Below are 15,260 nucleotides of genomic sequence, written 5' to 3'. Positions count from 1 at the left end.
CATGACCGCCGTTTTAGTTACCGCTCTCAGCGGTCTTGTCTTTATACTTCTTTCATAACTTTATTTTCTATCCTCATCGTTCGATACAGAGAAACGATTATCCTTGTATCGAGCGATTCTTTTATTCGTTTCAACTGCATTTGTCCACGATACTTTCAATTTAGAAGCGTTCATTTTTAATCTGAAAGTCTAGCCTAAATCGGTTCAACAAATCATTGATTTTTATCCAGCTGAATTACACGTGACATCGTCGATTCTTGATATTTCATTATGAAGAATACCGACGAAAATTGTACTTGAATAAATAATCGTAAGAGTGGTAACTGACGGAGATCTTGTTCGTTTAGATCTAGTTAAACATTTCACGAACTAGCGTGTGTAAATAATTACTTTTGTAAGTGATTTACGAAGACTGATATGCAAGTATTAGCATGATACAAATATAAATCTTCTCTGTCGATGGAGTTTGAAAATATATTCTTTGAGACGCGATGGTTTCGTTATAAAAATTTCAATTTAAAATTCTTGCTTTGAAATTTTTATAACACGCTTGTAATTTATCTCCGGTATTTTGTTCGAAGTGCCAGTGAATAAATTTGGGTGTTCAAAGTTCGAAACGTAAGAGTGACAAATTGTTTGAACGTGGCTTGCGCACAGAAACATGTATAATACAAGAATTTTTGTAATTTAGCACATACATACATATATATGAATGGACGTGTAAGGGACGATGGTAGACGAACGATCTTGGAATTGAAAAGAAATGAAAAAATTTCTCACGAAGGAATTTTTCCATTTTCATTCATTCGCAAAGTTATTCGTTCTTCGCTAATTGTCTTTTGCCTTAGCCATAAGTTATCTGCATGCTGAGTGACGAATTATTTTGCACACGCTGATGTCCGTTTCCGGTTGAACGTGACCTAGATAAATAAATAAGTTAAGCATCGTTTTATACGTAGTGTAGATTTCTTTAGAATGTTGCTTTTTAAGTTTTTTTTTCTCTTCTTTGCAAGATATTTTGCATGACGTGAAATCGTTGTTGAAAGGAATTCTTATTATCTGTCTCGTTGAGAAACTTCATTTGACACGGTTATTAGTATTAACGTTGTTGTGTATTAGCTTTACTTGATACAGTAATTAAAATAAAAGAATTGCGTGACGGAAACCGCGAATTGTATATTACAAGTATATTTTTTACTCGGTTCTTTCCTTGTTATTTTTGCCTGGTTACAAATGCAGCATCGTTTTTAGAGTATTTTTCATTTTTAGTTGACTTTTGTATAAGTTCATTGTAATTATTATATAATAAACACTGCTTTGTTGTGGCTTCTTACTAATTATTCTCTTGTTTCTTTCTTTTTTTTTCGTGTATACCTACAGGTGTTATTTTGATCATTAGATCGTTGCGTTAAAATTTGGAAAATTTAGAATAATTAGTAATTTCAGTAGGATAAGAAATATGTATATGATAAATCCATCGAGTTTCATTAATGAACCTATTCTCTGATTTTCTAAAGAAATTTATGAAATCCGGTTTAATTATTTTTGTTATACATATTTCTCCCAATTAGACCGAGTTCTTCGTTTGCATTAATTACAAGTTAATTTTCTGTAACATTAACTAGCTTGCAGCATGAAATTTTCAAACAATTATTCGTTATCAAAAGAAGGAATTTCCTTAATTGCTAGAACAAGTAGACCTGATACACAGGGAAAGTAAGTGGGTTTCTCCATTTGTTTCTACCACTTCTCTTAGACAGTCTTAAAAATTATTAATTTCCAATATGCAATTGGTAAGTAATCACAGATAATCGAGGGTTAGAAATAATTCTACGATGAAATCGCGGTATAAAAACCTTCGAACCACTCAATCGAGTCTCGCGAGCGTGCAAATCGTCTCAGATCCGGAAGCGCGTGCAAGAAGCAACCGATTCATCCGTCCACCGTCCATTAAACAAACGTTGAACCCCGTTCTCGTCCGGTCTGCCTGAATTTTTCCCCACGATTATCTCGCAAATGAATAAAACCGCTGAATGGAATCGCGATTAGTCCGGTCGATTCTTCCGGTTCACGCGGCGATAATCCGGACGTCGCGTCGTGTGGGTGCATTGAGGCGCGTAGGAGGACGCCGTGCACCTTCGGATCTCACCTTATAAGAAGCAGAACGAGTCGACGGAATCGCACGAACACGTTGCTCGGCCGTTCTCGTCCTCTTCGTCGGCGGGATAGCAAAGAGAATCGTCCATCCGCGTGTACCCGCTCAGTGAGCTGGTTTTCCTATCGCGAGAAACCGCGCCGTCGCGGACTCAGCTGATCCTTCGAACAGCACGCGCCAGTTGACGTTCTGTAATGCTTCTGTAAACACACGTTCTCTCGATTCTTCTTAGATTGCGAATTCAAAGATTTTTCCATTCATTGCAATTTTTTTTTCAAATTAGAAAACATTCTAATATCTAACGCTTCGATCGTGAAAATTAGACATTTGTAATAAATACACTTGGAAATTAATTATTTTAAGAACCAAGAATTTTCTGAGTTTTTCATGTCGTTGCGAAGTATTCGAGTTGAAAAGTGGTGAGAGAAATGTAGGCTAATTCTGGTAATAAGAAAATCGCGAGCAATCAAGGATCGGCTATTTATCGGTAGTGCGTAATTAAACGATTTATCGTCGATCGAAACTTTCGATAGTGCGTTCGTATATTCCGTACCGTTGAAGCGAGTGGACTTCTCGAACGTCGCAATTAGTGTACTAAATTAGAGAACAGTTAATCGAACCGGGATGATGTTTGAAAAAGCAGAGAACAGTGTCGGGAAAGATACACAGGATACCTGTTACGCGTACCAGGAGATTATCGCGAAGGATCAACCGGATGGTGCCTGTACGTACCCCTTTATGTTGAATCCTCCAACCATAAATCCTTTTGTTGCTTCGAAATTACTCAAACTATTTCATCAAAATCCAGATAATAGAAAAGCGAAGGAATTACCAGTTGAAACTGGAACGGTCGAAAATTTCTTGCGAATTTTAACGATCTTCCGTCGACGTAAATATTTAAAGAAAACTTACGTAGAGGAAACTATTTCGAAATAGCTATGTCGGTTCGGAGTCTGACATCATCCCGGAAGATAACCTGGTATTCTTCTCAATCGGTGTTCCGTTACCTGTCAAATCGATCGCTCGTGCTCTTTTTCGTCGATAGCGCGAGATCTCCCAGGACGCGATTAATCTTCTCCGAAGTAGCGAAGAAAAATTCCTCTTCTCTTCTTATTTAACTATCCGATTGTAACGGGTTAAAACGCTGCTCGCGATAAAAACTGGATAGCGTGAATAGAAAAAAAAAGCATGACGCGAGTATCATGAAATATCGTTTATCGATACGTATCTATCTTCGTGCTCGTGTTTGTTGCTATTTCTTGTTTTCTTAATCCGTGTAATCCGTGACTGATACGGTGATGATGGCATCAAATCGTATCTTCTATTTATTACGTCGTTCACAATTCACCATTGTACACTGCCAGAAGAGGAACGTGAATTCACGGTTAATTTTATCGCACGCCTCATTCTGACATAATTCACGCTGTTTACGTCAATTATCAGCCTTGAAATAAATTTGCACGCTCGCGTAAGTGTATTTTATCTGACCGTATTTTTGGAAAATTCGGATTCTTTAACTGTTATCGAAGAAAAATTGAATCGAGTCATGCGATCTGTTTCTAGTTCAAAGTCACCGACGTGCCAAGTTTTATTAATAGAAATTCAACTGCTAGCACAGTCATTTCAAGTTCTAATACACATTTTATTTCTCCAATTTTCTGCTTTCTCATCCTCCTCGTCGAAGGCACAGAATCCAAAGAAACGGTGTTCCATTTGAACCCAACACAGAGTCACGAAAGCAAAGGACAGAGATGTGCCCGGATAAAATAAAATAGAAAGCACGATCGAACACAATCGTCCTGGTAACTGTTTCTCCGTCGTCCAAGATACGATAGAAACTTTAGAAGGTGGTTGATTAACGAGCTTGCATTCATTCTCGCGTTAACGTTGACCTGTTTTAACGTGGTCGCTTTCATAACACTGCTCGCTCGTGTGGGTGTATAACGTACGTGTATACGTGGATCCTACGTACAATTATGGACCGGCTAATTGCATTATCTAGCTTGCAAATGTGTGAAACTTGAACGTTGCCGCTCGTACATTCGACGCGCGCATCGCGTTTAACTATGTTACCTGATTAACCAAACTGAATTATCATATTGGCAGGAATTATGTAAGTTACCCGTGACAGATCGATAGGAAAGCTGTCGGTATTGATTCGAGCTACGAGTTGCGAATAAATTATTAGGTCATCGTATACGTAACGACGTTAGAATAATTAGCGCAATCTCTGCTCTAATCAGAAGAAATAAGTCTACCAGTCTGATCATTCGATTTTAATATTTCACTTGTAATTTTCTTTAAATAAAAGGAAAATTAATAATGCTTATCAGTCATGAATTCACACGCTAGTTTAGTGATACCAGAGTCTATTAGATTAAACGATACCTAAATTTACGAGCATCCTACTGGACAAGAATCACGACCGTCCAATACGTATTATTACTACTTTCTCCGAACGGGTTTCAACATTTATCACGCCATAGAAAGGTGCTGTCGAGGTTCCATGACGCTAACACGCGCGTTATAACGATTAATTAACACCCATGGTTAAAGAAAATGCTGAAACTCGTGTACCTCTTCTTCGATCAACACGTCTCAATTCAGTAAACGATAACACTCGATTCGAACGGTATCGGTGTATTTCTATTCCTCTTACATAAACTTACCTCGTTTAGATTGCAATTATTCATTAATCTTCTCCCTGTCCGAGTGATCCGGCAATTAGCTCGATTTAGATAGTATTATATTTTATACCGAAAAAGAATTATTTGCTTAGATCAAAATCCTGCGGAACGTGATTTTAATTCCCAACCTCGGGAAACGGTACATAATAACAGAGTCGTTTTAAATGATCCACTAGCTGGCTCAATTTCCTGGCGAATGTGTAAAATAATTGCACGTATCGTCGAGAAGATTACGCGCTAAGATTGAGGCTTATTTCAAGTTTCGTTTTAGTTTATTAATAACGCAGAATCGTGGATTGCGGTTATTAATAAAAATATCTGCATAGAGATCTCTGTATACAGGATGTTCCATTTTTATTTCAAAAGCTATTGATTTACTTGAATTTTAACCCTTAAATTTAAATTTAATTTTTAATCCTCTCTTTTCTATAAAAAACATTTTTCTTCGCTCGATTAACTTTGGAAATTAATCAATTTTAAAATACTCGCGTCTAAAAAACATAATTTTGAATGTATTGCTTTTGAGACAGCCCGTATAGCGGCTACCAATTTCTGCTCTACTGAGCGTAATCGTTCGACCGTGATAATATAGGATGTATATTACATGTAATACACGATACGTCTTGCTACGCCGCCCGCAATTATTCCGCACATTCTCCATCATTTCCTGTAGGTCAGTGTGAAATTCATTGCTTTCCATCGCTGATGTTTTCCGACATGTGTCGTTTGTTCTTTTTTTATCCCGCACCAGATGTGCCTGTCCTCGAAAACGTTTGTCAATGAGCATGTCCCCGTAACGATATCCTTTGTCCCTCGCATGAACCCAATGGTTATATTTTGTGCGTTTAATTAACAGAACGGGCTCTTTTTTTGACCGTTGCACAGGATGTCTGTAATGAAAGATTCGTCGTTGGGTACAGAGAAATTTCATGGGATAAGGAAGTGGAAGGTATAATTTTCTAGAGTATAATTATTAAAAACAAAATAAGCTATCGAGGATCTAGGCTCTCTTTAATGCATCACTTAATCGGTGCACAGGAATTTTATCGCGCAAAAACATGATCCGTGAAAGGATGAAAATGTTAAAAGCATTCTTTTGTTTCAACGACCAGTAGAATCCGACTCGTTTTTACCATTTCAACGGAATTCGAGATTTCACTTGATAAGTACAGTTCGTTGCACAGCGGTTTTTGTGAACCATCCGTGACAAAGTGAAAGTTGTTTTTTCCAAGAAAATCGTGAAAATCTCGGGGCAAGGATTTTCTCGTCGTTCTAGAAATCAAATATGGAGATGTCTGGGGAAAAACGTGACGGGCCTTAGGAGCCATTTTCAGTGATACATTTCGCAATTGCTAATTAGGATACAAATTAATTCCAAAATAACAGGCACGCGAACATCTTGGCACACCATTCTGAATACTTGTTCCAATTTTTATTTTATCTTATCATAATTACAAGTTTCACGTCGTAAATCAATTCATTTTTGCCACCAAATTGATGTCGTATTAAATATCTCGTTAATATTGTGCTGTTAAAAAATGCAATAATTGTTGGTCGTTATTAAACCGTTAGTGGCTGCTAATTACACTCGAGAGGGCTGTTGATTTACGATTCTAAGTACAACACACCTTTCCCCCTCTCGTTTCTATTCACTTTCTTCCAATTCTTGTTCTCTATTTACGGGAGCATAATTACTCGGATGCCTCGGTCACGGTTACCATGTTACGAAGAAAGGAGAATCCGATCGGCTTTCTCCGAATAATTTATCTGCCTCTTCCAAAGACAATTTACGAATCGGTGTTTAATTGAACGAAAGTAGGATCCCCGTGTTATTTATCGAATGGTCGCGCGTTCATTTGCTCTTGATAAGACACTAATTATTCTTACCACCGTATTTTTCAACACCTTCATGAGCGCATATTTCGTGAGATCGGTGCCTCAGTTACAACCAAATAAGAAAAGGAAATGAACTATTTCATATTAACCGAGTGACCGCATTTCACGAAATAATTGAAACGTACCGCTATTCTGCAAAAAGGAAAAATTAAATCTTGCCAACTTTTCATCGCGTGATTATATTTCTACATACATAGTATGAAAAGCAATCTAATTCGACGAAGAAAGCATATCACTGTAATTATCTCGATCTTAAATGCTCTATTATAATGATACCTTTAAAGCTTTCATATTTTATGTGAAAACATTCTGGATATTATATAGAGTAAGAAAAACACTAGATAGAACTGATACCATGGAGAAAGTTAATAAATAACGTGACATTTTCTCTGTGAGTCTTACAGTTTTTGTGTAATTTGTTACTGGATCAGTGTTCTTAATAAATAATTATCGATTAGATTCTAAATTATGTTAAGGGGATTAAGTACACTTTCTACACTTTGTATCAGAGTTTCATACGTTTCAAGAAAAAAAAAATTTCATTTTAGAATATCCTAGTTTGATAAAAGCGAGACTTCGGTATCTCTCCGTCTGTGAAATCGTGTGCGTACTCGTTTTTAAGGGCACGGTGTATAGTTCGAAAGAAGAAAGTACCGGAGGAAAGTATAAACGAAAAAAGGGGTCACTGAAGCCGTACGAAGTGAATATGCGTATAGGTATAAGCAGCTTGACCTGAAATGTCTGTTCGATTATTCCCACTGACATGACGTGATGCCAAAAAAAGACACGTATATCGTGGTCGGTATTAATAATCAAAACTTTTTCGTTACATAGAGAGTGAAAAAAAAATGTTATCGTTATAAAGATCAGCTACTTTCGAAAGTAACTTTCACCAGGAGCTAGCAATGTTTATCAAGAATTTACGAAATATAAAATAAAATTATTTGCTCTGAATTGAATGGTTGTATCATTACGGAACATTTTTTTTTTTTTTTCAGGCATGTTAGAGAAATGGGAGTCCCTTACGACCAGAGTCGAGGAAACACAAATGGCGAGCGCGCTTCATCGCGAATTGACAGCTTTGCAAACGGAATTCAAAGCAGCACACGACAGGCTCTTCTCTTATGAAATCGCATTGGAACAGCCGCACGTGTTAGATGAGCGCATCAATCGTATCACGGTAAGAATTGTGTAATCGCTAATTACGATGGAAATAACACTGCTCGTAGCAGTTCTGTCTTGTTAAGCTCTCGTACAGAGTTGAGTATCAAAGTCCGTGCGAATAAAAAATTTGAATTTGATATAGGAGCGCGTACTTTCGCGCGTTTTCTTTCAAACGTTTCTGGTTCGTGTCTAGTATAACAATGTCGGTAATGGTTATATTGTCGGTAAGCGAAGTAGGTTTCCCTTCACCGGTCAGAGCTCGAACAGAAATTCACTATACCGACTATGAAACAGGAAACCCTTTTACCGTGCTTGCGACCTGTAGATGGCGGTATGTTGTTCCGTTTTTTAAAGTGGGAAATAGAAAAGCGCGCGACTAGTATTAGAAAAGAAACATTTAATTTTTTTTTAAACTATATCATCTTCAAATTAATTTGTCTATCAGCAAATTTCTGAAACACTGAAATTTCTTTAATTCATTGTTCATTCCTTTTCAACAAGATACATTTAATTACCATTGAATTTGAAAGCGATCTATGCGGAAGAAGCTTCGGCATTATTAAAACCATCGCGGGAAGATGGTCGCGGCGCGAGTAGGGTGGGACGAGTTGAAAGTAGGCGAAATAGAAGTAAGAAAAAGAGGGAAAGGGGGTGGTAGCGTAGAGGGTTGAAGTCGGGAAGTGGGCGTAAGGGGTGGTAGCGAAGGAAGACGAAGAGGAAGAGGAGGGAGGGCAGTGAGGAGGCAAGGATAGAGGCAGAGAGTGGCGTAAAAGCGTAGTCGTGTCGCACGTACGCTCGTCTGACGGCGACGTGCTCGGCATCGCAACTCGCGAGTGAACGCCGAGCGAACCTAGCCAACCCTCTGAGTTTCCAGCCCCCGAGAGTCATCCCTGCCAACCCTCCCGAACCCCTCTCTGGAAACCTCTGGAACACCCTACACCTCCACCTTCCGCTCGCCTTCTCTGTCGGTTATTTTCTACGATTTTCTCCACCGAAGACTCTCCTTCTCATTTTCGCCATCTTCACTTTCTTCCCTTCGATCCATCGTCCTCCACTTTTTTCCTTCCTTCCTTCATATTTTTCTTGTTCGGGTATCCGGCTTCCCTCTTCCGCACCCTGTATCCCCGACATCATCCCTGTCGGCCTCATTGCGAAGACCAAACACATGCTCCCTATCTATCATCAAGATGTATTAGCGTCCAACATTTGCTGGCTGAACTGGTCGGTGTTCTGCATTATGCAGCAGGTAACCCAGGCGCGAGGATGTCTGGCCACCAAACCCGACACGGTCCTTCATGTTTTACATGTTTTTCCGCGGGTTCTACCAGCCTTGCGAGACGTAACAAATAATCTGCATTCGATAGAGTATCTAATTCCCATTTTCAGTGTCCGCAGACTTGGCTCGCACGGACACGAAGCGTGCAACTTTTTCCTCTAATCAACTCCGTTTATCTATTTCTAAAGCAACGATACGATTGACCTGAAAGCCGGTCAATCGAATGGTCGCATTCAGTTCCGTGTCGAGTACCGATTCGACGTTAAACCGTGGACGAATCGATTAACCGCGATCGTTCACGGGTGCAGCGTCGGCGACGAATATATTTGTCATGCACGACGTACGAGGAAAAGCGCGACGGAATGAGCGAGTGGCTGCGCGGCACGGCGGCTTGTCGCGCGAATCAGCATGGTATGTACAACCGCGTGTATTATGCATTCGTAAACAGGCTTCAATCGAAGCCCACTGGCTGGCTATTCCGGACAATCGTGCCCGCGACTACGATCGCCTCTCCGTGTTGGACCGTTGATTACGTTATTGCGTAATTCCAGACGAACCTTGCCTTTCGATATTCCGCTCATTAGCGCTCGTTCCCGCTTTACTCTGCGTGATCCGCCTTTGGACGCGTTCTAAGCTCCGACCGTGAGAAAAGTGCTTCGTTCAGGATCGTCTACCTCTTTTTTTGCTTAAAAAGAATGAAACAAAGAGGTTTAGGAATAGTTAGGAAGAATTTCAGTCTATTGTTCTTGAGTCTTTTTTCGTTGAATGGGTTAATTGAGATGTTGGGAAATTTTCTGAACAATCATAGAGTCGATGTATCAGCAAGAAAGACAGGTAAAAAGCTAATTTCCCCGATCGAACAGGGTACGCGTGGCCATGAAGAGAGCCAGGTCTGGTAGCCTCATAGGCATGCAAAGGCCGAACGGCAGCCAGCCGACCGCTCTGTATACCGAATTCGAATCAATTGATTGGCTGTTGATTGGAAATTGAATTAGATCGGAATGTGCGTGTCTGCGGCAGGTCGGGTTGGGAAAAGGAAGTAGGGAAAGGCAGGAAGGGTAGCAGGCTGTGGGAGGGAAAGAGGTAGAGGGTAGAGGGTTGGTGTGGAGCTTTGGACTGGGGCCCCAAAGGGAGAGAGGGGGGGTTGATGCGGTGGGTGGTTACGCGGATGGAGCGGGCTGCTTCTGGCTTCGCGATGTGCCTGGAATATCAATGCCAACCACTTTTCGTTGCGACCACTGTTGGACAACGGTGCAAACCTGCGTCCTTCTTTCTCTTCGTCCCTATAATTCTCCTTCTCTAGTTTCCAAGAGCAAGCCGACTGTCCATGATGGTACGCACATCGAGCGTGAACCATCGCGTCTCGCCATCGCTTTTCACGCGTCTGACCTCTTTGATACCGTGCCCGGAATCACGCCTGTATCCGTCGTTTACTCGTGCTCGGCTTTGCATAAATTATTGCCTCCCGTGAAGAATATCGATTCGCCGTCGAGTCTTTCGCGAACACTTTACTTCGAGCTGCGATCAAACGCGTTCGGAGAGGTCGCGTTACCCATTTCTACAATTGAATTTCTTTTACAAAAATAAAAGAGAAAAAAAAAGCGAAAGAAAATTGCTGCTGTGTATACGAAAAAGGTGCAGAGATCGAAATCAAATGATAATGATAGATCACGGTTGCTGTAACGGATGAAAAACGGTACGTGACATGCGTGTTACATAAATCTGATCTCGTCAAATCCCATCGACGACACCATAAATCTTAAGCTTTCTCGATGCAGTCGAGAGAAATCCGTTGATCGATGAAGGCTGATAAAAATGTTAAACCAAGACTCTCTGAATGTTCGCGCTTTATCAAAACCAGTTTAAACGACAGAAACAAAAATTCATTACCATTGTGTAATTAAAACAATCTACTCTCTCCTATTAATTCACTATAAACAAAAACGTTACATTTCAAAAAGAAAAAGAAATTCCGTCAATCCCAAAACTTGCTCGATTTTTCATCCCTCGATCCACCGTCTTGAACTTTCAATTTACCAGAGAGCGGAAGCTCGCTTTCGGAATTCGTGTTCGTTCGAAGATCGACGTACAATATAAATGCAAGAAGGAAAGAGTAGTAAAGCTTGCCGTTTCTTCGGCAGAAATTACTCGGTAGAGTACGGGTTGTAAGCTGGATGACCGCAAGGAGGACGATCTTTACGATCCTCCCTCGAACACCGGCTCTGCTCGTCACGCGACGAGAGAAATGACGAGACACAGAGGGGTAGGAAAGACGAGGAGAAAGGAGAAACTAGAAGCTCTCGTTTTCGTTCTCCTACGTCTTGCGTCGTCCTCGTAAACCTGGCTTTATTTATGCTGCCCTCGTAGGTCGCCCGCTGCAGTAGGACGACGGGAACGTGACAACGTGACATGGTTACTCCATCGTCTTACCTCTTGCGCTGTTACAACCCTTATAGCTTCGGTTATGTTCTTCCTGATAAACGTACGTTTATTTCGTTGTTGATTCCGACCTATCCGTTTCTGGATATTATTTTCGAGGTCGACGTAGAGGAAGAGGGTAGTTTGGGTTACAGAGACTTCGATGCTTCTTCGATCACGAGGGTGAATTATTTTTCAACGGACGATAGATCAATTTTCTTCTTTCCTGGGAGAAACATTTAAGTATCGTTAATTTGAGAAATCGATCAGTCGGTACCATTATTCGTGAACAAAGCTTCTTTATCCTAGTTGTACGTCAGGATTCAGGTAGCGCGGTAAGTTTTCTTTAGCCTACCACTGCGATCAGTTTATACATCACTTGCACCCCTCGGTGGCGCGAGAACCGAGCGAGCAATTCGTTTGAGTTAGCCGAACAGGGCGACCACTAAAAATGTATATTTAATGTTCTAGGCTGAACTGGCTGCGTTGAGGGATCGCAAGGCGGCGATGCTGGCTCTGAACGTCTCCACGCACAGACTGATCACCGATCTCGGTAATTCGGCCTCCTTGATCTTCACGGCTCTCAAAGACGGCGTGGCGGATCTCTATCGTGTTTGGGACGAAACCTTCCAAAAGTGAGTACCTTCTATGAAAATTTTCTATAATCGCTTAATTATTAAGTAATCGTTTAAGGATTCGGAATAAGGAAGATTAGAATTACTTTCGATATTTCTTGCGGCGAGTTTCTTTTCCTGGTAAGGACGCGATTATCGAGTTTCGAACGGTCCGCTTGAATAGCTGCTTTAGGATCATTGACTGACCGTTGGTTGGTCGACGCGTGACGTTGGGCAAATATTATGAGAGGCAATGAAGCCAGGAAAGCAAACACCGGGAACCCCGTGGAACACCATAGGCAGCAAGGGCTCGGATCTTTGGGATTTCGACCCGTGTCACGGGATTACTAGTTTTAGCCGGGATCGCCAGTTTAAGCTTGGACATTTCTAAAGTGACCGCCACCTAGAGGAAACGTCTATTTGAACAGTTTTTTTTCCAATGTATACCCTGGCGACCAGTTTTGCCATTACATTATTGAAGCTCGAAAGGTTGAAAGACTGATGTTACCTCATCGAGAAATAACCTAATTATTGTTCATTTAATTTATTTTCAAATTATACACGTGATATTGTTTGCATACATATTCAGATACATGGTAATGTTATTCGAGCCAGATGAAGCAAATCACAAACCTTGAAATTGATATGTGTTTCTGCGGGGGAGGCGCACTGGTCGAAACCTTGTTTTAATTGCCGTATGAGCACTTGATTCCCCTGTCTGATAGGGGTCTGACCCATGCAAAAGGGTTGACCAGTGACCCAGTGGGCTTTTACAAAGGTCACTCTTATCCCTCGGTACTGAAATTTCTATTCTTTGCACGAACGCGCACCACTCTTCTTATACACGACGTACAAATCGACCGTTCTCACCCAACCGATTCGTTTCTTTTAACGTTTCCGTCGCCGTTTCTGTATTCATTATTTGCCGATTTTTCACTTATCCGATTCGCACGCCAATGCGGAGGAAAACGAGCAGACCAGTCTTTCTGGTTTGATTCGCAAGCCTGTAGGGCGTTCGGATTGGTCTCGGATAAAGTGTTTCTGTTTGCCGATAGTGCCATCGGGGAGATCCACTAATAATTTGACGTCTTACTGTTTGCCGAGAGGCAAAGCCTCTCGTTCTACTTTTTATTGTGTTGACCCAGACTGCGATTTTTCCATTCAATTTTCCTGCTAGCTTTCACCGATCCCGGGAATCGTGGATAACTGTCCGTCCGATGAAATAAATACTTCATCGACCGAGGAATAAAAACGTACATTTATATACAAATTAGTTTAGGAATAAATAAAATTTCCAGGTATAAAATTCTTATTCAGTCGTGTCCTATAGAAACTTGACCATTTATGACCAGGTATTTCAAAGAGGCTTAAAGTCCCTCGATTTTCAATTAGAGGCATAAAATCAGCCCAGTTCGTGATCCGAACCCCGCCATGGAACTCAAGGTATCTTAACTGTATTTTTCAGGGGAAATCAACAATTGTGCGCCCTGCAAGCAGTCCAGCAGTTTAGTATACGTTTGGCGGAGCTTCAGTGCGCATTGCGAAGGGATAAAGACACCCTTGCCGTTTTGGACGTCGCTCTGCAAGCAGGGGCCACGTCGGAAGTTGCTTCGTCAGTTCGTCACGTTGCCAGGCTGCTGTCCGAGAAACAGGACATGAATTGTCAGGTAAGAAATAAAATTACTTATTAGAAAATCATGTGTTTCGCGTTTGTATGAAAGTTGAAAACGATAAGAAAATACGCTCCGCATGTATGAATTGTTATAAAATTGTGCTATAAAATGATAATGATCCGGTATTTTGAATCCCGGGATGTTCGATTCCATTACAAGGTGGACGTGTGCGTCGTCGATCTGTAATGTGTGACGATTAGAGGCACGAGAATGGCTAAAGAGAAGAATTCAGAGGCGAGTGAGGGCCGTTAAGTGCGAGCGTTTTGCATCGTGATCCACGTCTTCGCTCGGATAATGGCTATCCTCGAGTCCACGCTCGGTTCCTTTTATCCCTTTCGTACTTCGATCACGCCTTTCTCCTTTATTTCGCCTGCCTATAATGCCTATTACCATTTATACGGATCTCTCGCTCTCGATGCCCACCCTTGCCTTCTCTTACGTTCGAACAAGCGAGATTACCTCCGCCATTATTCACGCACGAAAACTGATCGATCCGTGGATAGATTCCTGCGTTTCGTGATTTCTGCGAATACTTTGTTGATCTTCAGTAATCATAGATCGGGAATAATATTCGGCGTTGAAATGATCGACATGGACGAAATCTTAGCCGATATTCCCACGGTATCCTTGATTTTCAATCGGTTAGATAGCTGCCAGCAATTATTCAACGTCCTTGGATGGGGTAACGGTCCCCGTGGGTATCACTTGTGTGCATAAAACCATTTCCCCGCTTAGATTGACTGAGATGGAAGAACTCTGGGGATATGGGTCTCGTAAGGAAAGGCGAGATTATAAGACGAATCATGTTTATTGGTTCGTCTTTGAGAGAAAGCTTTTCTCGACTTTTGTTTTTTTTTTTTTTTTTTTCTTCTTTGATCGAAGAAGCAAGGGTAGTCCTCCCTAAGGAATCGGAAGAACGTGTTTGAGTTTGGTACAACGGATTCGAAGTTTATGTTGCAGATAAAATATTTAAAACAAATATTTGAAATCTAAGTTGGAAATTATTCTGTTTATAAACAAAATGAATTAAAAGTAATTTAAAGTGATTAAATATTTACATTTATAAAGTCGTGTTCAGGGTCAAGTTGAGTGATCTAAGTTTTCCGGAAGGAGGTAGCGAAACGAGGGATAGAAGGGGTGAGATTAGAGGGTACGTTTGACAGATGACACTTGTCGATATCGTGTTTCGGTTAAACGCCATAGCATCCCCCTATTTCCACCATATCCGTCTTGCATTTGCATATAAAGTAAATCTCTTGGCAAGCTCGGCTCGCGTCCGCTTTCTCCGCTTTATGGACTTAAGGAGAAAAGTAGCTGGAGGTGAAGCAGGTGGCAGGTTTGTTATCACGACTTCCGATTGGCCTGGCCGTGTGCTAC

General features: G+C 41.0%; 1 protein-coding gene and 1 long non-coding RNA gene across 4 annotated transcripts in view; one reads left to right on the top strand and one right to left on the bottom strand.

The window, feature by feature from the left end:
• The window catches only part of LOC114875631, a 79,560-nt gene that overhangs the window by 53,087 nt on the left and 11,213 nt on the right, over window positions 1–15,260 (top strand). For both annotated transcript variants that reach the window (XM_046290063.1, XM_046290064.1), the window contains exons 17-19: window positions 7,737–7,918; window positions 12,068–12,231; window positions 13,676–13,877. In XM_046290063.1, coding sequence (XP_046146019.1) covers window positions 7,737–7,918; window positions 12,068–12,231; window positions 13,676–13,877 — 548 coding nt within the window. The remainder of the gene's footprint in view (window positions 1–7,736; window positions 7,919–12,067; window positions 12,232–13,675; window positions 13,878–15,260) is intronic.
• On the bottom strand, window positions 69–3,831 carry LOC114875632. 2 transcript variants are annotated; one of them, XR_003789260.2, is made up of 4 exons: window positions 3,068–3,831; window positions 2,888–2,996; window positions 2,150–2,355; window positions 69–920 (listed from the first exon to the last, which is right to left on the bottom strand). It is a non-coding gene; the product is annotated as an uncharacterized LOC114875632 (long non-coding RNA). The 2 variants fall into 2 exon arrangements; XR_006830511.1 differs by having other exon boundaries at window positions 2,888–3,831.

The sequence above is a fragment of the Osmia bicornis genome, chromosome 2, assembly GCF_907164935.1.
Source record: "Osmia bicornis bicornis chromosome 2, iOsmBic2.1, whole genome shotgun sequence".
Lineage (NCBI taxonomy): Eukaryota > Metazoa > Arthropoda > Insecta > Hymenoptera > Megachilidae > Osmia > Osmia bicornis.
Note: the sequence above shows the minus strand (reverse complement) of the source record. Positions and strands in the feature narration are given on the sequence as shown.